The 26,611-nt window shown below is 41.8% G+C and overlaps 1 protein-coding gene across 5 annotated transcripts in view; it reads right to left on the bottom strand.

The window, feature by feature from the left end:
- Positions 1 to 26,611, bottom strand: part of AHI1 (Abelson helper integration site 1) — a 115,870-nt gene that overhangs the window by 66,561 nt on the left and 22,698 nt on the right. For 2 of the 5 annotated variants that reach the window (XM_048490129.1, XM_048490147.1), the window contains exons 5-18: positions 26,221 to 26,408; positions 25,261 to 25,480; positions 24,410 to 24,602; positions 23,612 to 23,707; positions 22,627 to 22,812; positions 16,966 to 17,121; positions 14,780 to 14,912; positions 12,880 to 13,003; positions 9,975 to 10,204; positions 7,506 to 7,609; positions 4,991 to 5,109; positions 3,891 to 4,021; positions 1,468 to 1,608; positions 661 to 863 (exon numbers count right to left, since the gene is read on the bottom strand). In XM_048490129.1, coding sequence (XP_048346086.1) covers positions 661 to 863; positions 1,468 to 1,608; positions 3,891 to 4,021; positions 4,991 to 5,109; positions 7,506 to 7,609; positions 9,975 to 10,204; positions 12,880 to 13,003; positions 14,780 to 14,912; positions 16,966 to 17,121; positions 22,627 to 22,812; positions 23,612 to 23,707; positions 24,410 to 24,602; positions 25,261 to 25,480; positions 26,221 to 26,408 — 2,224 coding nt within the window. The remainder of the gene's footprint in view (positions 1 to 660; positions 864 to 1,467; positions 1,609 to 3,890; positions 4,022 to 4,990; positions 5,110 to 7,505; positions 7,610 to 9,974; positions 10,205 to 12,879; positions 13,004 to 14,779; positions 14,913 to 16,965; positions 17,122 to 22,626; positions 22,813 to 23,611; positions 23,708 to 24,409; positions 24,603 to 25,260; positions 25,481 to 26,220; positions 26,409 to 26,611) is intronic. The other 3 variants (XM_048490138.1, XM_048490155.1, XM_048490165.1) reach the window with 3 other exon arrangements.

Below are 26,611 nucleotides of genomic sequence, written 5' to 3'. Positions count from 1 at the left end.
ATCTGGGAATGTTTCTACAGACATCTCCTTCCTTCTCTCCTTTCTTTCTCTCTTTTCTCTCTCTTCTCATCTCTCCCTGCTTTTTTCACAAGCTTTTCTTTTCCAGTAATGGGGAAGAGTTATGGGGAAGAGAGAACTGGTTTACTTTGGGGGGGGGTGGTGAACAATAATTTTAAAAATTCCATGGAGTAGAGATGCCTGCTGTAGAGATGGTCTTTATTTTATGCACGTGCTGCATATGAGTGGAGACATGTGTGTGTGGAAACATTTAAGGGAACAGGGGAGGGGGTGTTGCTTTGATACAGTTATCTTCAAAAATATCTGATTTTTTTTGGGGGGGGGGGCACACACAATTTCAGTTCTTGTCCTGAGTACCATTTTCTGCAGCAATGCCCCGAAAAGAGAAATTCTTTCCAAGGGTCAAAACATTTGCAATGACATAAAAAATAAGGCCAAGGCCAATAGTACAAGTTAAGTAAAATATATCTATTTTATTACTCAGCTATGCAATCCTAGACAGTTATGCCAGATCAAGGCTATTGGTTTCAGTCAATTGGGGACAGCTTAATTCTGCACAAGGACCACACAGTTAAGAACAAGAGGCAAAAAAAAATCCTGCCTCCCTTTTACATGGAGAAATAGTAAAAATAATTAACATACTGTGACCAAATCCAGCTTCTGTTTCACTTTTTGCATTCTCAAAGATACTCTTGAAACACTGGCAAATTGGTCAGGTTGAGACGTTATTGAATCCTTCTGTACAGAAATATCTGCAGAACTGCTAAGAAGCTGTGGACCTCTAGACGATGCTAATGAATGTAGCCCTCTAAAGCCTTTTACCAGTTCAGCTTCTTGCTGGGCAACTGTAGAGGGAGAAAATTGAACAACACAGAATTGATGATTCACAAAATCATTCTAAACATTTTACAAATCATAGATGCACATAGGACAAGAACTAGATTGTGGATATGTTTTGCAAGAAAAATTGTTTTAAAATTAATTTTCCTCTTCAATTACATTTCTAGGCACATAGATTATAGACAGGTAACAGGCAATTTATTAGTATAATATAATCCTCAGAACTTCCCATCTGCTATGAGTCAAAACTAACAAAATGAATTTCTACAGAGATAAATGTAAGAAAAAGGCAGGAAAAAAAATGAAATGTACATGTATCGGATGGGTGACACCTGGCTTGACAATAGTACACGTGAAAGGGATCTGTGAGTCTTAGTAAACCACAAACTGAACATGAGTCAGTAGTGTGATGTGACAGCCAAGAAAGTCAGTGTGATTCTAGGCTGCATAAATAGAAGTATAGTGTCTAGATCGAGGAATGTAATAGTGCCACTCTATTCTGCATTAGTCAGACCAAAGCATAATGAAATTCACTTCCTAAAATAGATCAAAATGCTCCAAATACATATTTACATTACAGTACCAGGACAGAAAGTGTTCTTACATTACCTTTGTAATCATAAATGTACACAAGTATCGGGTGATTTTGACCAAAGGCACAAAATGACACCATATGCTCATGTGGATGGAAGGCGACATCACGAAGGGGAGATGAAAAGGAAAGGTCAGAATACATTGCTACCTGATCACCTATAAAAGAAAAGAAGGTGTGACAAACAGAACTTTATACACTTAACTGTCAGTCAGTATGGCCATTTTGTAGGTCCCTTATTCAAAAAATTCCTCTGACAAATAGATCTAGAATTGTCATATGTACTTGTTTTAAAAAAATTTTGTAAACGTTACGCCAACTTGAACCCATAGGAGCCAGAGGACATAAATGTTTTAAGATTAAATGAAAAGATTGGGGATTTGACCAAGGAAATTAGAACATGCATCATTCAAACATATATTAAGTATTTGTCAGTGTACAGAAGAACAACATTAATAAAGGTACTGAGAAGGCCCTCTGGCTTAGCAGTAGAACACAAGTTTGGTATGAATAAGGCCCAGGGTCAATCACACAGCACATCCAGGCCAAAAGCATGAACACGTCCTCGTACAATGTGTGAGGAAAGGCGTATATACAATTTAGCCCCTGGTAGAACAGCTTGTTTCTTAATTTAACACCTGCAGTTGTCATAAAAACTTTCCTTCCTTTTTGATGCTTGTTTCAATAAAGTACATGCTTCACCCCTAGACAGTAATTCCATTTCCGCCTTTAGCATATACACCAATACTAGCATTTTATTAGCCCATAATTTTACTCCTATGTAATTTCTGCAGCAATTCTAGTTTACTTTCAAACTATATAATGAAGAAATGTTCATTCATCACACTTCATAAGCTTACAAAAGGTTTTAGTTCTGAGACCATATGGCTGTTGTATCTAAGACCAAGAACACAGGTGACTTACAAAGCACAGGAAGCTGAAATTCAAATGCACATCTATCTTACTGCATGGCCATCCGACTGTTCTTAAATCCAATATGAAGACATTAAACCCTACCTGTTTTTCACAAATCAGAGACCAACACCCAGCATGATTTTAACATGTGGAAAAGATGTTGAAAAGTACTTTAAGTAGTACTAACATTTACCTATTATGTGCCCTGACTTAGATGGCCCAAACCACCCTGAGCTTGTCACATCTCAGAAGTTAATCAGGGTCAGTCCTAGTTAGTATTTGGATGAGGTGATTTGCCACTGCAAACAAAGGAATTCCCTCTCTATCCCTCTCTCACTAGCACACAAACCACTTATATAAAGACATCATTTATTTTAAAATCGTACATCCAAGATATTCCACAACAAATGAAAGACAAATATAATAACAAGAATCCAATACACTGGCAAAACAGTTTTTAGTGCTGTGGAAATTTTTGAAAAATATATCATACAAGACATGCCAAGAAGAATACAACAGTTCAGTGAAATACCTCAAGCATATAGTGCCAAGATTAAAAAAAGGAAAGGCACAAAAATTCTTTTGGAAAAAGGTAAGCAAGCACCGTGTCGTTACTGACTTAAGCAGCGACATCACATCACAACATCTACTAGGCAGACTGTGTTTACAGGATGGTTTGCTACTGTCTTCCCCAGTCATCTACACTTTACTTCTAACAAGCTGGTATTCATTTTACTGATCTCAGAAGGATGGAAAGCTGAAACCAACTTCCATCAAGATCAAACTCAAGTGATGAGAAGATCGTTGACTAAAGTACTACAGCTTCCCATTCTGTGCCATAGGGCAATTCACTCGACACTAGCAACAGCTGTTTGTAAACATAATTCAAAGGGGTAGATCCTTGGCTCAGTGCAGATGGGGAAACATGAACAGAAGACAAAAGTTACATTCAGATATCGTGCTAAGAAGCAAGCCCCTGTTTTGCCATGACAAATATTCACACAACTTGAGGATTGTAACTGCATGTTAGCCTCACTCTTCCTTCTTAATTTCTTCTTGCCTTCATGCACAGAATGGGATAGAGCAGTGATACTAAGTGGTTCAGAAGCCATAGGTAACTCTTTGACATGGCACCTGTGGCTTTTCTGAGCACCATTTCCTAATGGGCCACCTGCTCTGTGTTTCAGGAGTGTGGGCAAGGCCCTTTACTTGTGGGGCTTGTGGTTGGCAGGTGGTTCCCACCTTGAAACAGCTGCCACCAGAAGAATGGGTAACTGAGCTACTGAATGTGAAGGCTTTACGCCAGGAGAGGAAGTAAATGTAGCTTTTTTGGTTGATGGTAATTGCAGTGGCTGTCCATGAGTGGTGCAATGTCGCTGGGATAATTTGCAGTTTCACACCAACTCCCAATTGCCTGAGCAAATTAGAATGTGTTGCCTCCAAATCTAGACATCTAAGCCACATTGAAAGAACTAGCAAAGGAAAGCCTTGATTCCATCTACCATGGTATAATTAACTCTCATACCTGTTTCTGGATTCCAGACATATGCTACACCATCTTCACTTCCAGAAAAAAGAAATGTTCCACATGGCGTTAAGGTACTGCAGATTTTCTCACGATAATTTGTGGCACCAATATATTTCTTTGTAGCAAAGCTAAAATGAAAAGAAAAAATAAACTCTTTTCCAACATCTTGTTTACCTTTTTGGATGTATCATCCAAAAGTTTCAATTAAAGTGAAATTCAATTTATTGTGAATTATTATTCCAGGACAGGCCCAGAGGACACCTTGGAGCTCAAGATGGTCCTCCCTTAGAGTTGCAACATAGATTTACCTCAGAGAACCCACAAATATGATTAAATAAGGCTACATTAAACTTTAAAGTAAACTTGTCTGGGCCACCTTTGCAATAGAAGTTCAAAGGAAGCTGGAGTGGTGCTGCAAGTTCTCTGTTCCTTCAGGAGAGGAGCAAGTGCTCTCCCAAAGTGCCTCTTCGGGCTTTTTTTTTGTAGCCCAATAAGCTACATGTTGGTTTCTGCCTGAGTTCAACTCCTTGGCATGCAGCTTAGGAGCACCTGCTGGCAAGAAAGGCAGAAGCAGTTTTCTGGCAATGGATGCAACCCAAGTCCTACTGCATATAAAACAGATGCTCTACCACTGAGCCCCACCCCCGGTTCAACTGTCATTCAGTTTTCCCTAGCTAAAATGGGAAGGTTGCTGCAGCTTCAAAAAGTAAATGAATTGCTGACTCAAATTCCTCCAAGACATAAGAGCCAGTGAAAACTCTTCCCAGCAGTTCATAATATGGGCTTACCCTGCAATCCTAAACAGTTCTACCTTTCTAAATCAATTGAAGTCAATGGGTTCAGAATTACACTGCTAGTTGGAAGACCATCCCTTCAGGTAAAGAATCTAAATGGATTCTGTGTTGCGACTGCAATGCTGGGACATTCAAAAGGTCCAATAAAACTTTCTTACCACTGCCTAGGAATGATGCAGCAATTTAAGCTTTTTAAAGGATGTGTGTGTTAAAAGGAAAAGAAAAATAATACACATCGTAGCTAAATAGTAAATTAGTCTTACAATATAAATTCTGGATGTTAAGATGCTTTGCAGTGCTTACATTCGAAGATCCATAATTCTCACAGTGCTGTCTCTGGCATGGATCAATAAACGCCTTCCATTTGGATGTACCTCCAAATGGTTGATTGGGGTCCCTTTAATATCATCTTCTTGTATTTCCTATACAGACACTAGAGCTAGTCAAAACATGACAGTGATACAGTACATTCCACTTATTTTATTCATTTTAAAGCATACAGGTCACCTTGCTACTTAAAGCTGCCTACAGCTCAATTAAAAACACATCAAAACAAGAATTAACCTCAATAAAATCACAAAACATTTAAAAAATCACCATCTTAAAAGTTCCATTTGCCATTGAACAGACAGCTGACAACATAAAATCATCCTCCCTCCCTCCGAAATATGTAAAGGAACATCAACAAGTGTAAGGAAGAGTCCAACACAGGCAAAACACACCTCTACAGGTCTTTAGCATAATTAAGTGTACAAATAAAATGTTATATGTTACTGACAAAATGCATCCCTTTCACTAACACCATATGGGCATCAAAAATACCCATACCATACTCCTGATCTTTCAAGGTAAGAGAGATCCCTTCTAAATTACATTGGTTTACAAAAGCAGTTTGTAGCTGGGCAAATCTCATAAGAAAATAAGAAAGAGCCTGCTGGATCTTGAGTTCTTTGAGGCTGTAAACAAGCATGTGGATGAGGGGGAACCAGTGGACACTGTCTACTTGGATTTCCAAAAGGCTTTTGACAAAGTTCCTCACCAGAGACTATTGAGAAAACTCAGCAGTCAAGGAATAAAAGGGGAAGTCCTCCTATGGATTAAAACTGGTGGAGAAACAGGAAGCAAAGGGTGGGTGTAAATGGGAAGTTCTCACCATGGAGAGATGTAGGGAGTGGTGTCCCCCCAGGATCCATTTTGGGACCAGTGCTCTTTAACCTATTCATATGTAACCTGGAAGTAGGGGTGGGTAGCATGGTGGCCAAGTTTGTGGATGATACCAAATTATGTAGGGTGGTGAGAACTGCAAAGGATTGCAAAAAGCTCCAAGTGGACCTTTATAAATTAGGCGAGTGGGCTAAGAAATGGCAAATGCAGTTCAATGTAACAAAATGTAAAGTGATGCACATAGGGGCAAAAAAATCCAAACGTCACATACACGCTACAGGGGTCAGTGCTATCAATCACAGACCAGGAAAGGGATTTGAATGTCAACTCAATGCATGGCAGCTGTGAAAAAGGCAAACTCTATGCTGGGGATAATTAGGAAAGGAATTGATAATAAAACTGCAAAGACTGTCATGCCCTTATATGAAGCAGTGGTGCAACCACACTTGGAGTACTATGTTCAGTTCTGGTTGCCACATCTCAAAAAGGTGGTGATGGCCACTAACCTGGATAGCTTTAAAAGGAGCTTGGACAGATTTATGGAGGAGAAATCGATCTATGGCTACCAATCTTGATCCTCCTTGATCTGAGATTGCAAATGCCTTAGCAGACCAGGTGCTCGGGAGCAGCAGCAGAAGGCCATTGCTTTCACATCCTGCATGTGAGCTTCCGAAGGTATCTGGTGGACCACTGTGAGTAGCAGAATGCTGGACTAGATGGACTCTGGTCTGAACCAGCAGGCTTTCTTATGTGTGATCAACAGAGGATCTATTTATCATTTATCTGGTTCAGCAATAAATGGACAAAGGTCTGCCTTGACAAAAATTGTTATGCCCCTATATAAAACGGTGGTGTGACCGCACTTGGAGTTCTGTGTTCAGTTCTGGTCGCCACATCTCAAAAAGGATATCGAAGATAATAGAAAAAGGGCAGAGAAGGGCAACGAGGATGATTAAGGGACCTTCCCTATGAGGAGAGGCAGCAGTGTTTGGGACTCTTTAGTTTGGAGAGGAGATGTCTGAGGGGGATATGATTGAAGTCTACAAAATTATGCATGGGGTAGAAAATTTCGACAGAGAGAAATTTTTCTCTCTTTCTCACAATACTAGAACCAGGGGGCATTCATTGAAAATGCTGGGGGGAAGAATTAGGACTAATAAAAGGAAACACTTCTTCACGCAACGTGTGATTGGTGTTTGGAATATGCTGCCACAGGAGGTGGTGATGGCCACTAACCTGGATAGCTTTAAAAGGGGCTTGGACAGATTTATAGAAGAGAAATCGATCTATGGCTACCAATCTTGATCCTCCTTGATCTGGGATTGCAAATGCCTTAGCAGACCAGGTGCTCGGGAGCAGCAGCAGCAGAAGGCCATTGCTTTCACATCCTGCATGTGAGCTCCCCTGCTGGATCAGACTCTGGTCTGATCCAGGAAGCTCTTTCTTATGTTCTTAAGAGCCACTGGAAAAGACAATAAAGCTGAGAAAACAGAAAGACCAACATGAGATGGATTGACTATAAAAGTAGCTGTGGCTTTTAGTCTGCAAGACCTGAGCAAGGCTATTAAGGGTAGGATATATTGGTGGTCATTAATTCATAGAATCACCATAGATTGGAAGCAACTTGATGGTACTTAAAACAACATACATATACCTTATCAATCCCCCAATGTTGAATCAATGATTGAGAACTTCCTTTCACAACAGTATTCCAGATGATTATTAGCCCTGTACTATCTCCAGAGAACATGTGAAGTCCTAGAAAATAATAATTAGTGAATTTAGTATGTTGAAATAGTAATTTTGGTATTAGCTGTATTCAAGCATCACAATGAATAGAAACGTGTCAACAGTGAGCAGAAACATAGCATGGCTTCTGTGGCAATTCTTCTTCATGTCTTTAGTTCTCCTAAATTTCTCCAGAGGTACATTCCTTAGCATTCCTTGGCTCTTTTCACTCTTCACTGAATACTTTCAAAGAGGATTGCTTCAAATTGCACAAAGCACTTACACTTGCAAAGGGTATGCAAATGCTACTTCAATATTTGTAGCAGCAAATTTGCAAATTGCTTTCTCCCACACGTATGCTATTTACTTATTTACTGGAGGAGAACATCAATGTGACTGGGGAAAATATAGTAAGTATAATCAATCTTAAGTCTCACACTTTTAGCTAATACCTTTACTCTAACAATTCCCAAAGCTGTTTGTGCGCACCAGTAATGCAATACTTAAGCAATTACATATGTCTAACTTCACTAAAGTCAATGGGCTTAAAAGAATTCTGCTTAGTACTAAACTGATAACATCTTATCTTCTGTCTAGTTTCAAGTCTTGTCAGTGCTTTCCAGCATAGTCATTTTGAGCAATTAAACATGTACTTGTCTCCTATTTCTAATGCACATATTTTCTAAAACTGTGGCAAGAATATTGCATTTTCTGAGTAAAGCACAATCTGAATCATATCGCTGGGGATATGGCCCATCTGTTTCCAAGCATAATACAAAACACTGCTTCTTATAAGCCCCTAAATGATCTACAGCCATGATACTTCAAGGACCACCTTCTGCTGTACTAATTAAGCCCACCAAAAGTCTTCTCACAAACTCTGCTCTCTATTCCCCAGTCTGCAGAGGTGAGGCAGCTACTGACCAGAGGTAGTGCTTTTTTCAGTAGTGGCACCTCAACTGTGGAATGTCCTTCCCCTTAAGGCTCACCTGGTACCTCCCTACTCTCTTTTAAGTGCCAGACCAAAACTTTTTTTAAAAAAAACACACTTTTAACTTGTGGTCTGATCTTTTTTACTTGGTTTTATAATCCGCTTCTGAGGATGGTTAGAGAATCATTTAGCCTGCCAAATATTTTATGCTGTAAGACAGGGATCCTCAACAGGGGGCCTGCAGGCACTATGGTGCCAACTAGCACTTCTTTTGGTGTCCACAGAGGTTTTAAGAAACTGGGCAGGACCACTATAAGGCTGGACTTGCTATTGGCTGCTCTCTCTCAAATGAAAGTGTTTTCCACTGTAAGATCAGTAAGACTAGCAAACATCTAGATTTTCTCCATTCAGCATGTGATTTCATTCCCCCTTCTTCCCAGGAGGTGTATGGTATTCCATTTCACCCCACCTCACGAAGCAGACATTCTGGGCTTGCGTTCATCCTCTCAAAACACCAAAGGTACCAAAGACTCAAATGTTGAGCCCCCCTGCTCTAGGCTGTTGTATGCTTTACTTGCTTCTAGGTTTTTTTGTCTAGTTTTTAATGATTGCTAATTTTAATGAGTTCTGCTTGATAATTTTATATTTTCTGTTGTGAGACACAAGCAGGGTCTGTGAAATGGTGGAATATGCTTTAAATAAACAATTCCCACACGCTCCCCACTCCCCCCAGGTTGGGTGGACCACAACCAGGTTGGGTGGACCATTAACGGTTAATGGCTAAGATTCGTGAGGCATGATCTAATGGGCCACATAATTTTCCCTCCAGACTTAATTACATCTACTAAAACACAAAGACTTTTTATGATAGTTTTAAATTATAAGGTATTTCTCAATAAAAGGATGGTGAACAAAACTATTAGGCCTCTCATCTTCACTATCTCTATCTGACATACAAGAGACAAGAAATTATGCCGGTGGAGGGGAGGGGGTTGTTTGCACGGGAGCGTGCGAGCGGCCCCCGCAGATGCCACCACAGAAGAGCCGGCTCCACACAGAGCCGCCTCTTCTGTGTCCCCCCAACTCACCTCGTCCTCCAGCGTCGGTCTGGAGGGCTGCAGGGACCCACCCATGCTGCCCTCCGACCTCCAGGGGTCAGAGGGCAGCATGGGTGGGTCTCAGCAGCCCTCCAGACTGACGCTGGAGGACGAGGTGAGGGGGGGGGGCGGGAAAGCGGCGCCTTCCAAAAACCTCCCTCCGGAAGGGAGGTGGAAAGTGGCACCTTCACGCCGCTCGGGGCCACACAGGACGGCGCTGCTGCGCTGCCTGTACGAACAGCTTCCCAGGGACAGCGTTTTTGCCATCCCTGGGCCGCTGTAAATGGCCCGTGTGGAAAGGGCCATAGATTACACAAGCCAATTTCACTGCAAAGATGCATGAGAAAATGTCATCCATGACACCTACCTTCTTTATCAAAACACAATGTATTGATAAAACTTCTGTGGCCATCAAATTCTTGCAGAAGCTGACCATGAATTTCATTCACTTTTGCATTCCAAACCCTAATCATAGAGTCATAACATCCTGTCACAACAACATAGTCAGCTACTGGGTGGAACTTAGCTGTGTAGACAAATGATGGATGAGGTAAAACCTTCACAGCAGATGTAGCCTGGGCTTCAATTTTCCACATTCTAGAAGGAAACAAAATTTGGGAAATGCAATCATTATGTGATATGTCACATGTGTTCCGACTGGGAGTTATGTAGTATCAAAATCTAGAAAGAATGACACAAATTTAGCCTGCAGGACATTTTACAGGTTACAATATGTGCCAGTAACTAGATTCAGGATGACACCATGGCTAAATTAATGTGTTAGCAATGGTTTTGGACAGCACAACTCATCTCCAGGTGCAGACAGAGGTTGGAAATTCTCTTGCTCAAGCACCATTGCTATGAATGGCAGTTTTTTAAAAAAGAAATTCCTTTCATTTTATGGATTGTGTATTGGACAATTTCTTGTTGGGATTGTTTTCTAGGTGAAATACTTTGTGTTTCCTGGGATTTGACAGTATAAGACAGAAAGGAGTTCCCAAGATACAGATGAAGAAAAGGCTTCCATGTAGTTTGCAGGCCATACAGAAGCACAAGTTTTCTGGCACCTGATAAAACTTCTTGTAGAGTTCTCCTTGCTGACCTTGTTGTCAGATGCTAAAAATACATAGAAACACTTAATCATGGAGGATCTGTGATTTTCATCTAAAAAGAACCTCTGATTAAATATTCCAGTGAAAGACTAGAGACATGCCTACACATTTTGTCAGCCTAGTTTCCCAAGAAGCACAGGGTATTAACATTGTAATATTTATGCAAACATATCAGCAGTGATAAAATAATTCTGAGGGAGATTGCATGGCACATATTTCTATGAATGCCAAGAAAGAGAATCCTACCCTTCTTCCAAGTAGCTTTGGGCTGTGTCCATAGAGCTACTCTATTTTATTCTTGGCACGAGGAATATAAGATGAAGAGATAGTAACTTGTCCAAAGCTACCCAAGCAGGCTTCAATTATGAGAGAGAGCTTGCATCTCCACATAAAGAATGTTTAGTTGCAGATGCCCGGGAAGACCTTCCTTAGAGAATGGGCCTAGATAGACCAATGGAACTTTACAACTTCATATGTTCTTACTTATTTTAACTGCATATTGACAAACCAATCAGGGAGCAAGGACGACTAGAGAAGGGTGTGTGGTTCTAGTCCAGAATTTTACATTATTACTAATTCCACATGCTACTTGAGCTTTCCCATTCATATTCCATATGCTACAGGAAATGAAAACTCTTGGTAACCACTAGTTTTTCTTCTAATTCTAGTTTTAGTTTTAGTTCTAATTCTAATTTCTTCTAATTCTTCTAATTCACTCTTTCCTTCAACCAGAACAGAACTCATGTCAGCAGGGATATCTGAGCCTCAATTGACAGCACCACCATTCTGCACACTAGTTTAAAATTCCGACTGTTACATTTCATTAAAAAAGTTTTAATTTGTTTAATTGTTTTGATATCATTCTGACAGGCAGCAGGTTCTAGCCCAACAATTATGACAAATGTTATAAGAACTTAAAATGGTGTGTAGGCTTTTCAGGACACAGTTATGGTGAGGATGGGATGAGGCTGGGCAAAAAATGCTTGTGAAGATACATTATGCTAGATTAATATTTTTAAATATGCATATAAATTGTTTTAAAGTGGGTGTACACAGTTCCATAAACCCTTTATGCTCTCAAGCTATGTTTGTACCTTTCACAACAGAAGGGACACATTATCCCCTTTTTATTTCTCCTCCACCTGGAACAGACTGTTGTTGCTCTATGCAAATATGAAATTTAAATGCACAAAGAGCAGCAGCATTACTTCTAAACACCCCACCATGCCATGAGAAGTAGCACATTCAAAAGTAGATCCTGGCCCACTATTTGAAATGTTCTTCCAAGTGGACAGATTCACTTCCAATAAAGGGCTGCAACAAACCTGCCGGGTATTGGGGGAAAGAGCTTCTTTCTGAGTGACAGGCTAAAACTATATTGGCTATATTCAGGGATAAACACCCTAAGTGGTCACTTCATGGTAACTACAATATTCATAAGAAAGCCCCATATTCTTCACATTGGTTGTTCATATATGTGAGGGATCATGAAAGGAAAATGTATTCCTCTTTAATACAGGACTTGATTCTCCTCAACCAAACTCTGAAACATAGCATCAATCAAGAACTCCAGCCAGGATAGGGTGCAAACTGCACCAGCTTGTTACGGAACATTCCAAGCAGCGGTGGGATTCAGCAGGTTCGCACCACTTCGGCAGAACCAGTTGTTAAAATGGTGCTTGTATACAACCAATTGTTAAATTATTTGAACCCCACCACCGGAACTGGTTGTTAAATTATTTGAATCCCACCACTGATTCCAAGATATCAAAAGTTGTAGGAAATACCTTTTCATATATTCCCACTCCGTCTCTTGCATTTAGAACTCACACAAATGGACTAGATTTTGGGATTTTTCCCAGCCTTAGGTGTGATAAATACCTTGCACTTTTAAATCATATTAAGGGATAGGAACAATATATTAAAGTACATTCTTATGGTCAAGTTCTTTCCCTTCCTTAGCATTTTGCGGTAGCTATTATCTCATTCTTATTCAGTCTTCAAAGGCTATAGTTCTGCCTTAATCTTCAAGACAGCACATAAAAACAAAGCAAATACTACTAAAACATGTGGCTAAATTATCCAACGCAACAAGAACAAAAAGGCAACAAATGTTTAGCTTATATAAACATTTAAATGCCAAACTCAGTTTATACTGACCTTGCAGTGCCATCTGAGGATGCAGTAAGGAGATGCTGATTATCTTTTGACCAGCAGAGATCATACACAATGTTCAAATGCCCATAAAATTCCCTCAAGTGTTGTCCTGAAGGAATTTCATACACTAATCAAAGCACAAGAAAGAAAAAAATTGAGGTATATGTACAAATGTGCAATTATTAATATTAAATAATTTTTATTTTTTGTATGTATTTTATGTATTCTATTTTATTTATACCCCGCCCAATCCTGGCCAAGGTTGGGCTCAGGGGGGCTTACAAGAGAATTAAAAATACAGCATTAATAATAGAAAATGATTTAACATTAAAACCAGATATCTATAGTGGCACATTATTTAGGGTGATCCTTGCCTAAAAGTTCAATCTACCCTCTTCTGACCCAAGTTGGTGGGGGGATGGGGAGGGGATGGGGTGCACAGTTGGAGATGTGCAAAGTTAGGGAGTCAGATTATGTAGACTCATGGGTGCAAAGTATTTGCTTTCATCAAGAATTTGAAGAGTATATTTCTAACAAAATCAAACGCTTCATGGTATACAAACTGATACAGTTGATATTTCCAGTAATTAAAATGATGAAGCTAGATATTGTCAAATCATTGCCTATATAGCAGTTGAATTCCAGAAGCTCTGAGTCTTCAGAACACAAGATCTGGTAGGTAGTCACTTGAGGTAAGTAAATGTTAATGCTTGAAGTTCATCTAGCTCAGACCGTAAGCTGTCTAGGATAGGGTTGTTTCACTTCCCATATGACATAAAACACTAGACATTTAACAATTTCAGGACATTGGTGAAGGGAAAAGATCAGTCGAAATTTGGCATTGTGAGAAGAGATCATGTACCTCTTATCCTCAGCCAAACTCCCTTACGATATGAAGGAGCCTTAGCTGCCAAATATTCCTCTGCAGGGTGGCCTCATAGTCAAAACAATCTTTGATCAAATATCTGAGTATGTTATTTTTTATGGTGACAACAGCAGCCACAAAAAAAAGTATATCAGTCAAGCAGGAAGAAAACTACCTGTGTTTGCGTGTGATTTCAACTTTCTCCATTTATTCTTAATTTGGAAGCAAATTGTTCTCTCTGAAAATCTAACATCACTTAGTATTAAAAGAACAAAATCCAAAAATTACAAAGCAGAAATTTAAAAAAAATCAAAAGTTCCCAATAATCACACAAGAGGGAGGAGAATACTGACACAAAGCAGCAGAGCACATCTCACTTTAAAGCATGGGAGAATAAATCAATCTTCACCAAGTACTGGAAATCCAGCACAAGGTGAACCTCCAAGGTGAGAGCATTCCAGGATGGAGGTACCACAACAGAAAGACCCTATTGTCCAGGACCATCCTTTCCATCTCTGGAAAAAGAGGGAGATTGAGCAGGGAGGGCCTCAGATAAAAAGCCTTAGGCTCACTGACTTCAGTGCAGCTACTCAATCTTAAAAGCTTTTCCCAACAAATAGTTACAGAAAATAATGATTAAGTCTTGCAAATGTCCAGATCCAAACAGCCTCATGAGTGAGCAGAAGATACTTCAGCTAACACACTGGGGAGAGAAGTTACCAATTCCCGTCTGGCTGCAACCCCATGCATGACACTGCATCTGAGGCACTCCAGAGAGTGCCTCAGATTAGAAAGGGGCACTTTCATGTGGCTCAAGGGCATGTAGCAAGAAGGGAAACAGTGGAGAACCCCACGCGCATGCACAGTTATATGCATGGCTGTCTGGATCCTGTCGATCAACTCAGCACAGAAGAATGCATGTCTTAATGCAAGTTTTTCAAAGCAGGAAAACAAACCACCACAACAAAATCCTGGAGGTAAAATGTTTCCTTTGTGACTCCACCCTAAACCCAAAATGTCCATGTTTCACAAACTTACAAATAATAGGATACCCATCTTTTCCTGCACAAGCTGCTGCTAATCTTCGGCCATCCTCAGAGAAGCGAATACAAAAGCATCCTGTATCTCCTGCCCGCAGAGAAAACAGATGCTTGTTTGGTATTCGACAAACCTGCATTACCAAATAAAATCATTATTTGCACAACATACATTATAAACTATCAAACAAATGTAAAAAAAATAGTGTGCCAGGTCACATGGTTCTTTATCTTTGGGATTCTACTGAGATGAAACAGGACCACCTGGGTACAGATCTCAGATCTGCATGTTTCTTCTCCCACCCTCACTCTACCAATGGTAAAAAATAACAAGAACCCTACAAGACATATTCCACAGTACAAGTTAATCTGAATTGCCCATATCTTTCTCCATATATGAAAATATTCATAGGAAGGGAGAGAGGAGTTTATTAGCAAGCTGAAGGCTAGCTTCTAAAGTAAAACGTGGAGCGGACTGTAACACAAGTGGCTGCAATGGACTAGGGACCATTCTGGACATTCTGCTGCCTTGGTTTTTTAATTATTTTAGTTGCTATCAAGCAATTTTCTTTATTGACTGCACATGTTTCACTGCTGAATTCATATTTATTCTAATACTAGCCTTGATTCTAAATAATTTAACTATTTGTAGTCGTTTCTCATGGAGACTCAAGGTGGATTACACAATGCAAATCAATGAGACTGTTACCATACCGCCCTGGCATAGCAGGGGGAGTGCTTATTCACAGGTATCCCTGCCCGTGTGCCAACCTAAAGAGTGATGCTGGTGTTGGAGCTGAGAAGCCCATTCTCTGGCAATAACCAGGTCTACTACAAGGGACTTCCAGGAATTTTCTTTCTTTTTTTCCTCATGCTCTCAGCTTGCTTTCCATAGAAGCACATTTTCAGCTCCACAGCCAAAGAAGAATGTGTCCTCAACCCAATATAGTAGCCCTGCTGAATGGATACTCATTTCCAGGCACAAGAGGACCCCTGACGACATCTGTCTTTAAATATTCCCTAGATACACATATAGTTGCCCTTTAATTATTATATGAGTTACTCCAAAGGTAAACAGGGAAGGAGCCCCCCCTGAGAAAAAGCTCTTAATCATTAAAATACCACATCTGAAGGATTTTAAAATCATCTCCTAACAATAGTTAAGTGTCCCACTGTATAAGGGTACACACTCTTGGCTAACTGATTATCTCATAACTTTGAACACCGCACAAGGTTATCTATCATTAACAAGTGCGTATGTTCCTTTTCAAGTGTCCCAGCAGAGGCAGCAGTGGCATAGTGGTTAAAAGCAGGTGTACTCTAATCTGGAGGAACTGGATTTGATTCCCCGCTCTGCCGCTTGAGCTGCGGAGGCTTATCTGGGGAATTCAGATTAGCCTGTACACTCCAACACATGCCAGCTGGGTAACCTTGGGCTAGTCACAGTTCTTCTGAGCTCTCTCAGCCCCACCCACCTCACAGGGTGTTTGCTGTGGGGGAGGGGGAGGGAAAGGAGATTGTAAGCCCCTTTGAGTCTCCTACAGGAGAGAAAGAGGGGATATAAATCCAAACTCTTCTTCTTGCTCTTTTATTTATTTATATGTCAGATTTAATATATCGCCCCATCCCCAAAGGGCTCTGGGGGGTGTACAACCAATAAAACAATCACATTAAATTATGATCAGTAAAATAAACATTTTAAAATACCAGTTAAACCATAAACTTTTAAAAAGTTTAAACTATCTTATACAAGGACTATTAAAAAATAATTAGGACAATTTTTCATACATATAAATCTCTTCTGGCCTCCAACCAATAATCCCAACCTTGACCTACATCTTCACATCTGGGGTTTCTTGCTATGATCAGAGGCTTCTGCACCTGGGTCTCAATACATCGTATTTATTGATAATGGGTTAGATAGCTTCTAATCTACACAAGGCCATATAATCATTGCCACTTTGTACTCTTCTTACTGTTCTTTTTTGCTTATTCTGTGCTGAGTCTCTAAATTTCCCTTCTTGGCCTACTCTGGGTGCTGCAACTCTGGGTGCTGCAACATTCTTCATGAACTTTTTGGTCAAGTCTATCTTCTGTTCCCCTATATTTCTGGCAAACCTGTAACAATTCATATATATATATATGCACAAACATTTATACATATGATAAAAGTGTACAAATTCTCACTTGTCCTGGAAGTCTGGACCATTTAAATGGTTCTTCTCTTTTGACTTGTTGCCCAGAATCATCAGCTATTTTACATGCTTCACTATGCAGGTCCAAGAAGGATGGAGAATGATATTCCTGCTGAATAGCCATCATAGAACGAAAAGAAGGATCTACCTATAAACAGATAAAATATGTACTAAAGAAATACATCTTCATAGATGGAAAATATTCCATAAAATATTTTCCTGCTCAGCCCTGCCTGAGCCAGCCTGCTCAGCCCTGCCTGGGACAGACCCTCCTGTTGGTCTGCCTGCCTGCCTGCCTGCCAAGCAGAAGTCCACCGGGTGAGCTGCCGCCTGCTGCCACTGGGAAGGAGTGAGAGTCCTTCCCCACCCACCCCATTGGGAACACCTGCAGGGGGTGGGGCCTGGCAGCTACAACAGGAGTTCCACCAGCAGCCCAAGGCAGCCAGCCTGCTCAGCCCTGCCTGGGACAGACCCTCCTGTTGGTCTGCCTGCCTGCCTGCCTGCCAAGTAGAAGTCCCACCTGGTGAGCTGCCGCTTCGCTGCCACTGGGAAGGAGTGAGGAGTCCTTCCCCACCCACCCCATTTCGGAACACCTGCAGGTGTGGGCCCAGTTGGCAGCCCAGGAGTTCCAACCCAGCAGCCCAAGGCAGCCAAGCCCGCTCAGCCCTGCCTGGGACAGACCCTCCTGTTGGTCTGCCTGCTTGGTGTGGTAGTAGTTTAATGGCGAGGCTATAGGTTTTGGGGAGAGCTGGGCTGAACAATGTGGGGCAACCCTACTTTTGGGGCAGGGGATCCCGGTATTGATGGGACGGGTAGATATATAGCTGTAGGGCGGGCGGCCATATGATAGAAGACCTAACAAGATACGGTCATGCTCGCTCGCCTTCTGACCTCCTAGGGGAATCTTATCCCAAGAGATCGCACGTGGCAGAGTTCAGGGTTACTTCTGCTTCGTCGCTGGTGCTGATCAATGCCAGGTCCATCAACAATAAAACCGCTGTGTCTCCGAGATTATCTCAAGCTCAACAGATGGACCTGGCTTGTATCACCGGGAAACCTGGTGTGCGGAGGGGGTGAAAGCGCCGCTCTTAGGGCGAAGTCACGCTTCACCCTCGGGTTCATGCGTTCTCCACCCAGCTACACGCACACATGGGCCGGGGAGGTGTGGCGACAGTTCATCCTGTGATTCCATTCCCTTTCAGGGCGTCTCCCCATCCCAGAGATTGCCGGTCGCATGGGAGTGTGGTCAGCCTTAGAGTGGTTGGCCGTGGAGAGGGATGGCGGTCCTCCTGGTGTACCGGTCGCCTAGCGCACCAGGGGACAGCCTGCTGGTGCGTTGCTGGAGTGTGGTGGCGGCACCTGGGCATTGCGGTTCCTCCTGAAGTCTTATTGTTCTGGGGACTCTTAATGTCCATGCCGACACCGGGCCATGTACAGTGGCTGCGAACCTTGGTAAGTCATCCATGGCTGCATCACCTAGGCCTCTCCTTGGTAAGTCTCCTGGCCCCACCTCCATGAGGCCGCCACACGCTGGATTTGGTCTTTGGTTTGGGGGTTAATATGGTCATATCCTCTCACGGATAGAATGCCATGGTTCGGACCATTACGCTTTGAAGGTTCGGATGGCCCTAAGCCACGCCAAAACCCGGGTTTGTGGCGTATGGGGTTGATTTATGCCCGCACTTCCGCTGAGACTTATGTGGATCCGATTGGACATTTCTGAATGCTCTGCGGGACCCTGAACTCCGCTTCGGGCAACACTCGATGAGCAGGTGGAGGACTGGAACTCCCGCTCGATGCCATCGGAGATTGTTGCTCCCCAAGGCCCTTCGGGCCTCGCGGAAACGGGTTCGGCAGGCTCCTTGGTATACCGTAGGAGCTGTTTTACTATATGAAACGGATGCTTTAGACGCACTAGGAGCGAAAGTGTGGCGTGAAATTCACACGGAGCTGCGCACAACATCTTATAGGACGCTTTATGAAGGCCTATGAGATGCGCAAACGAAGCGAGGTACGAAGAGGGCTTTTCTCCTCCTCTCTTGGCGCCTGCTAGCTCCCCGCCCGGGCAATTATTTCGGTATAATTCAGTTCCTTTGACCTCCTTTATCGGAAGGGTCTACAAATCATCGACATTGGCTATTAGCTGTGAGGGCATTCATGAGCTTTTTTTTGCAGATAAAGTCACGCAGCCGCCGACCTTCCCGCCCCACGCTATCTACAATTAGTGAACTGGAGGCTCCCTTGCCGCCTTCGTGGCCCAAGTTTGGCCACAGTTCCTCCCCTGCTCCGAAGCCGCCTGTTGACAGGTGGGCCTTGGCTGCTGTTAGACCTACTACCTGTCCTTCTGGATCCGGCGGCCCCTCCTGGCTTATAAAAGCTGTGCCGGGCGGAGCTACGACCCCATCTGTTGAACATCATCAATAATGGCTCCCTTGAGCGTAAGGGGTCTTCCCGATGGGTTGGAAGGAGGCAGTGGTCCGCCCCACTCTTGAAAAGACCATCGTTAGATCCAGGATGATCTGGCCATTACCGCCTCCGGCCTCGAATCTTTCGCTTCTGGGGAAGGTAATTGCTGAGAGAGTGGGTGTTGGAGCAGTCTCTCAGGGTTTCCTGGATGACGACCGCTTTCGAACTCTTCCAGTCCGCTTCCAGTGCTGGGCATGGGACGGAGACCGCTTCTTCTCGGCCATCACAGACATCAGCCCGTGATGCAACTCTCGACCGGGGCGGATCGGGCGCTGCTGGTTTTGCGCTTAGATCTTTACCAAGCGAAGCGCTTGATATGGTCGCACACTTCGACCTTTTGACCTGGCAACCGCTTCAACCGCCGCTTCCGGGGTACGGGGCACTGTCCTTTCAGTGGGATTGCCTCGCTTCTCCGGACCGGAGTCAGCAAGTGTGGTGCAGGGATGAAGCTCTCCCGGAGGTGCCCGCTTCAGTGTGAGTAACCGCAGGGAGCGCTAAGCTATCCCCGGGCCATTATTTTAACACTCTATATGCTACCACTTCTGCTCAGGCTTGGTGCGGAGCTTTGGGCTGATCTGCGTCATCAATATGCTGGGACATTGATCAACTCAGCCTCATATCTCTGTTGATGGAGGGGAGCCGTTGTCGCCCCCGCGGCTCTCCAGCATTGTTTGGAGGCGGTAGCTGGTTGGTTGCAGCAGAGCAGGTTGCAACTGAATCCATCGAAGACGGAAATCCCTTCTGGCTAGACCGCGAGGGGTGAGAGGTTAGGGGATTTCCAGCCGCCGGTGTGGTAGGGGGGCCTCATTGGTCGCTCGACCCCCTCTGTTTAGTGCAGTCTGGGGGTCCACCTGGATTCGCTCTCTACCGTCAATGGAGACCCAGGTGGCCCATAAGCAACCCGGACTGCATTTTTTTTTTTTTTTTTTCCATCTTCGGCACAGGCCCCGGGCGGTTGGCTCCCCTTCCTCCTCCCAGGCGGATCTTTGGCCACTGTGATCCACATGCAACGGTCAACCCTCCAGGCTGGACTATTGTAACTCGCTGTACGCCGGCTCTTCCTTTGGCGCTTGATCTCGGGAAGTGTTAAACTGGTCCAACATGCTGCAGCACGCTTCAGCTCACAGGAGGCGCTTTCAGAGAACACACAACAATATCCACAGCCTGTGCTTACACAGCTGCATTGGCCTCCGGGTTGAATCTCAATCATCTTTCAAGGTGTGGGTTTTGACCTTTAAGGCTACTTGCGTGGCCTGGGACCCTCGTGCACCTTCTCGGGACCGTGATCACCCCATATGTTCTAACTCGGCCTCTGCGCCTGGGCAGAGGCCAATCTTACTGGTGGCCCCCTGCCCCTCTATGATGCGGCTGACCTCCACGCTGGCCAGGGACTCCTTTACGGCACTGGCTCCCCGCCTGGTGGGAACACCCTTCCTCCAGTTGTCACGGGTCTCCAAGCGGGACCTGGGTGAGTCTCCCGCGAGGGGCCTGTAAGACTGTAAAGTTGTTCCACCGGGCCTTGGAGTGTCCAGTTGCTGACATGGTGCTCCCTTACTGCTCCTGCCTCCCTAGGGTAGTTAAGCATCAGGTCCCCTCATATTGAGGGGTTCCAGCCATCCCCCCCCCATAGGGTAGGTTTTAAATTGGGGTCGGACGCCTTTTATTATGTATTATGGTTTTTTGCTGTTTTATGAGTTTTAAGCTATTCTATGGATTACTATTAATGTTTGTTACCGCTGTTTTAAAGATTTTAGTGACTTGTTTTACCATGTTTTATGCTGTTCACCGCCCAGAGCCCCTAGAGGATGGGGCGGTATAAAAGTTTAATAAATAAATAAATAAATAAATAAATAAATAAAACTGTGGATGCAGTACAGGTCAACATGAAAATGAAAACTGGTGCCAGAAAAAATTACGTTAACAGTAACTTAATTGTAAATGGATCAATGACCCAATCCACTCCATGCCATTCACAGGACTGGTTTACTTGTGCATTTACATAATTTCATCACATCACAACACTTGATTGCTTGCAGTTTGAAATGTCCAAACAGATTCTACTGCAAAAGCCCTGGGTTGCCTCACTAAAGAGGGTCTTCCTGCCAGAGCAAGCTTATTCCAGCTTAATTCAGTTATGTTCAGTCATATAAAAATTCTATGTAGCATATGAGGAGAATCTTGGGAGCATCTCTGCCAGGTGAGTTTCTGTTTTCCTTCAGGTTTCAGGCGTTCACACAGAGGTATAACTTGGCTCAGAATGCCTGAAGGAAAAGGTGAAGCCACAAACCTATATTAAGACCAGACTACAAATACTCCTGCTGACATGATATAATTTACGTACGCATCTTTCTGATTCGTGGGAAGCCCTCCTTCATTGTCTAGAAGCGTCACTGCATTGTGGTAAATGTTCTGCCTCCATGATCTCAAAAACTGGGGGACTTCGGAGAAATGCCTCTGTAGGGCAACATAAATATCACCACCAAAATAAAAAGAATCATTTCAAAATTAGCCATTCAATATTAGTCCTTTGAGTGCCAAAATATTTTTTAATTAAAAATGCTTTTCAGCACACAAAGGAGTTTTGAAACGGGCAGTCATGGAAATAACCATTTTACTGCGGTCACAGATATGCACAAATTATTTATTTTTTAAAAAAAAGATGTGCATACCTAAAGGGGAAAAAAACTTCTCAGCATTCATGGTTTTCCAGATATTTGGGAGGGGGTGGGAGGAGGGAACAGAGAAAAAGTAGAATCAACAAGGCTCAAAAAGTACAGATTTCCCTTCAGTTTTGCTCCAAAGAGCTGTCCAGAGCAAAACCAGATTCAGCTGCAAAATCAACTGTCACGTGAATTAAAACAAAAAATAACATGCTATATGTACATTCTCCTTTGATGGATTTCTACTGCAAACTAGTTAATTTCAGTAACACACCTCCTATGTACAAAGGAGAATGAAGACACTGAAAATCCTTTTCTGCTGCCTTGATCTTCTATACAATTATGCTGAATATTGTAAAAATAAAAAAAAATATTCAAAGTACCAGAAAATTTTAAATCTGTAATGAAGCCTTGCAGTTGTTGTTTCTTTACTACTGATAGTTACAAAGACAAAGAATTTTCCCAATTCCATATACACACAAAAATCTTTGGTGAATTTTTGTTCATACATATGAAACTTCACTTACATGATCTGGAAGTTTAATGCCCTTTACAGTCACATACAATGTTGAAGGATAACGGTTTCTGGGATACCTTTCCCACCAGTCAAAAACTTCTACTACATTCAGTTGCGGTCTGGACCTTGCAGGAGGACAATAAAGCTGAAGGCGTAGTTTCCCATCAACATTCAGAACTCCATTTGTGCCTACAAGCTGAAAAGGTACAGTCTTTGAAGTAAAAAAAATTCTAACTCAAAGTTATTGACTACATTGGCATGCTTAATACCTAAAGGCAAAACATCGTGACTGTGCAACATTCATAACATTATAGTCAGCTGACTGAATGATAAAATATAGCAAATATATTTATATTTCATCCACAAGAATATGTTCCCACCACATCACTGTCAAACAAATCACTTGATAACTAATAATGTAATTCACTGGTTGCGTTAACTAGCATTAAGAATCAATTTAGCACAAAAATATTGGCTCATCTATGAGAACAGGGAATGCAGACCTTTGTCTGTTTATTGCTGAACCAGATAAATTACCAGATAACAGACTTTTCTCTGTGATGCACCTCTGAAGATGCCAGCGACAGATGCAAGTGAAACGTTAGGAACAAGATCTACCAGACCACGGCCACACAGCCTGGAAAACCCACCAGAACCAGTTGAATCCGGCCGTGAAAGCCTTCAACAAGACCCTGTAGGGGTTTCAAGGCAAGAGACTAAAGAGGAACTGTGCCATTGCCTGCCTCTGCAAAGTCACCCTAGTATTTCCTGTAGGTCTCCCATCCAAATTCTTGCCATGGTTGATCCTGCTTAACTTTTGAAGTCTGCCAAGATCAGGCTAGCCTGGGCCGTCCATGTCAGGGTCCAGGACACTAGAAACACCTTGGTTGGCTTCACCACTAAAATACAGAACTGTTTCTGTGCTCGCTTTTGATATGGTTTTACCTTAAATGCCTTGTAAAATGATTTCGTTGTAAATAAAAATGTCTTAATACCTTTAGAAATGCCCAGCAGATTTTTCGGAAACCACTTTCCTGAATTTGAACATTAGAGTTGGCCTTGGCGTCTCCCATGCTTAAAAAATCAAGGATCTGGAATCGTAAAATATGTTGCATAATTTATATACACATTTTGCAAACAAGAACATTAATTCAGAAAGCCATTTAATGTGGCAAACTAATCTTCTGATAGGACTCTATCATGGTGAATTCTGAGAATTTGTATGTTCGTATATACAGAAATCAAAATTTCTACTGTACTTGAAGAATCTCAGATCTCACTATTTGGACAGCACAGTCAGAAGAAACAAATGGGTACTGAAGGTCATGGATAGAGTTGTTCTCTGAAGGGAAATTAGCAGAGAGGACAGGTTCAAAGTATCTATCAGCGATCAAAAACACTTCTCATTAAACACCTTCCTCTGTTGCCTTCTGGTCTGCTTTCCAGATACCCCTGCAAAGGTGTTAGATGAAAATTGGAAAAGTAGAATTTGAAAAGGTCACTAGACTCTGCCACTGACTGATAGGCAACACATAGCTGCCCCTTTAAATTTCCCACAGATTTCCCAGTCCTAGAAAAGCAGCTCTGCTGCAACAGGAGTCTGCTTGGCTCCAATTTAGACAATATATTAATATTGTCAATCCAACATCACATACGTATGCAAATAATGTATTTGTGATGCTTTTCAAGTACACAATGTCACAAATGTCAATTACAAATAAAAAATATTTTTCAGGATTAAAGAGAACACAACAAAATGCAAACTTTTATTGCCCCAACAATCCATCATGTACCTCAAAGAACAGTATTGTGCTTGGACTTTCTTCACAGTCTTGGAGAAAATAGTTGAAACGCTCATTGAATATGATCTGCTCCTCCCATTGTGGAAGTGTCGATTTAAACTGTCTGAAATCATAAGGCTGGGTCATGATAGGAAGAATATGTTCCACTTGCTCTTGTTCATAAAAAGATGAAACTGCTCGACTGCTGTACAAAAACGATAAATGCTGTTCAGTTCAGTTTTATTTATTTTATTTGACTATGGTCAACAAAGAAAAATACAAACAATTTATTGTAGATATTCATGGTACTGGGGAAAAATACCCTTACTACAAAGAAACTACTGGGTTGTATCTTACCACTCCTTGACATATAGAAGAGGGAAGAGGGGCAGTCTTAACTTGATTCTCCTCCCCACTGCAATCCCCTCAAAAACTCATGCTTTTATTTGGCTGTGATGGCTCCCTTCCTACAGCAATTTTACTGGATTAAAAAGTGGCTCCTGGGGAGAAATCCACTTTCATTAGCAGGTGTCATCACTGGCAATTTCAGAAAAAATGAGAAACTTTTCAACTTTTATCCTAAATCCAAAACCCAAGCTATGAAATTTGAAAATCATATTTTGGCACAAATTCTTACTGTATATAAAACTTTAAGCAATGATACACAAGTTCTAAAAAAAACTGAAGAGAAAACAACGTTGTAAGCCACCTTGTCCTCACTGAGGAGAAAAGTGTTATATCAATACTTAAAAAAATTAATAAGAAAAAACTAGAATTATTGTAATAAAGAAATAACAAAAAGAAAACAGAAGAAGAAATGAAGCCGGGATAAGTTAATTTTTTTAAAAAATAAAATAAATTACCTATGTTCTTTCCTGACATACAAGCCAGTTTTCTGATCGGTAACATGAATCTTAACCATCGGATGGGATACCATGAGATCAGTTTTAAGCCGATCACTTCGATGGATGTAAACACCCAAAACAAGACTATCATCAAAAGGAGGTTTTGATTCTGATGAAACACTTCCAGCAGCTGCACATGGCATATTTTCTTCAGCATTTTCTACACTTTCTTCTAATGCTAGGAATAGAAAAAATAATGCTTCACGTGAGAGTTACTTATTAAAATTAATCTGGGAAAACAGTAATGTTATGAACATTTTTTTACATACAGTGTCAAGTTTGGTATACTTCATTGATTTGTTTGTGTGCATAAAACAAGTTACTGAACACAAAACTGAAAACAAATATGAAATAAACTAGTACTGAAGGTTTTATCAGTAAAGGGATAGCCAATTCATAGGCAATGAAACAACCCCTGCACTTTTCTTCACAAGAATGGCACAATTCTCAGAAGATGCTGAAACTTGCTTGAGCAGTTATTTACACATTTCCAGTTCAGCCACCTCATTACTAGATACCTTTCAAATGAACTTTCACTTTACAACTATTATATGATGATTATTGTTAATTATAATGTATGAATTAGCCTATATTCAGAAATTCTTCTAAAACATAGTTGAGATGAAATTACCCATTCACTAGGTGAATTAAGACAGTTTGTTTTCTACCTAGATTGCACGATGCAGATGGCCAATAAGTCATCGAAATAATCCACGATGAGCTCATATGATAGCTTTGCATACCACCAGCCAACCTGGATTTGAAAGCATGCTGGGAATGTTCAAAACCACACTTTGTGCATATGCTGAACCTGTTTCCATAAACACAGTGTGATCTGAATGACAATAGCCTGATGTAGAATGCACATATCCTTACTGTCATCTATGCTTAAAAAATACAGAATCAAACCACACAAACCTTTTTTAGATGTTCTTTTTGTTTTCTTCCCTTTAGATGTCTGCTGATCAGGGTCCCCATCCAGCAGCTCTTCCTCTTTTAACATGTCATTCTCTTCAGGCACCAACTTCAGTTGTCTTTCCAATGATTTCTTTTTAACAGTATCTTCTTCCTTATGGTCATTCTGCAGCTCAGAAAGAGACACTGAACTGCAAGTAAGTAGGTTTCATCATTAGCAAGAGTATGTGTAGAAACATACACACTTCTCAGATGTCAATAAAGTAGCAACTACAGCTTGTGAAAGATACAGGTAAAGAATATTTCATCATCCCCTTCCCCTCACCAGAAAAGTAGCTGAATTTCAATAGAGGAAAGATGAAATATTTTATATTTGAGATGGTGTCAAAACTCT

The sequence above is a fragment of the Sphaerodactylus townsendi genome, linkage group LG01, assembly GCF_021028975.2.
Source record: "Sphaerodactylus townsendi isolate TG3544 linkage group LG01, MPM_Stown_v2.3, whole genome shotgun sequence".
Classification (NCBI taxonomy): domain Eukaryota; kingdom Metazoa; phylum Chordata; class Lepidosauria; order Squamata; family Sphaerodactylidae; genus Sphaerodactylus; species Sphaerodactylus townsendi.
Note: the sequence above shows the minus strand (reverse complement) of the source record. Positions and strands in the feature narration are given on the sequence as shown.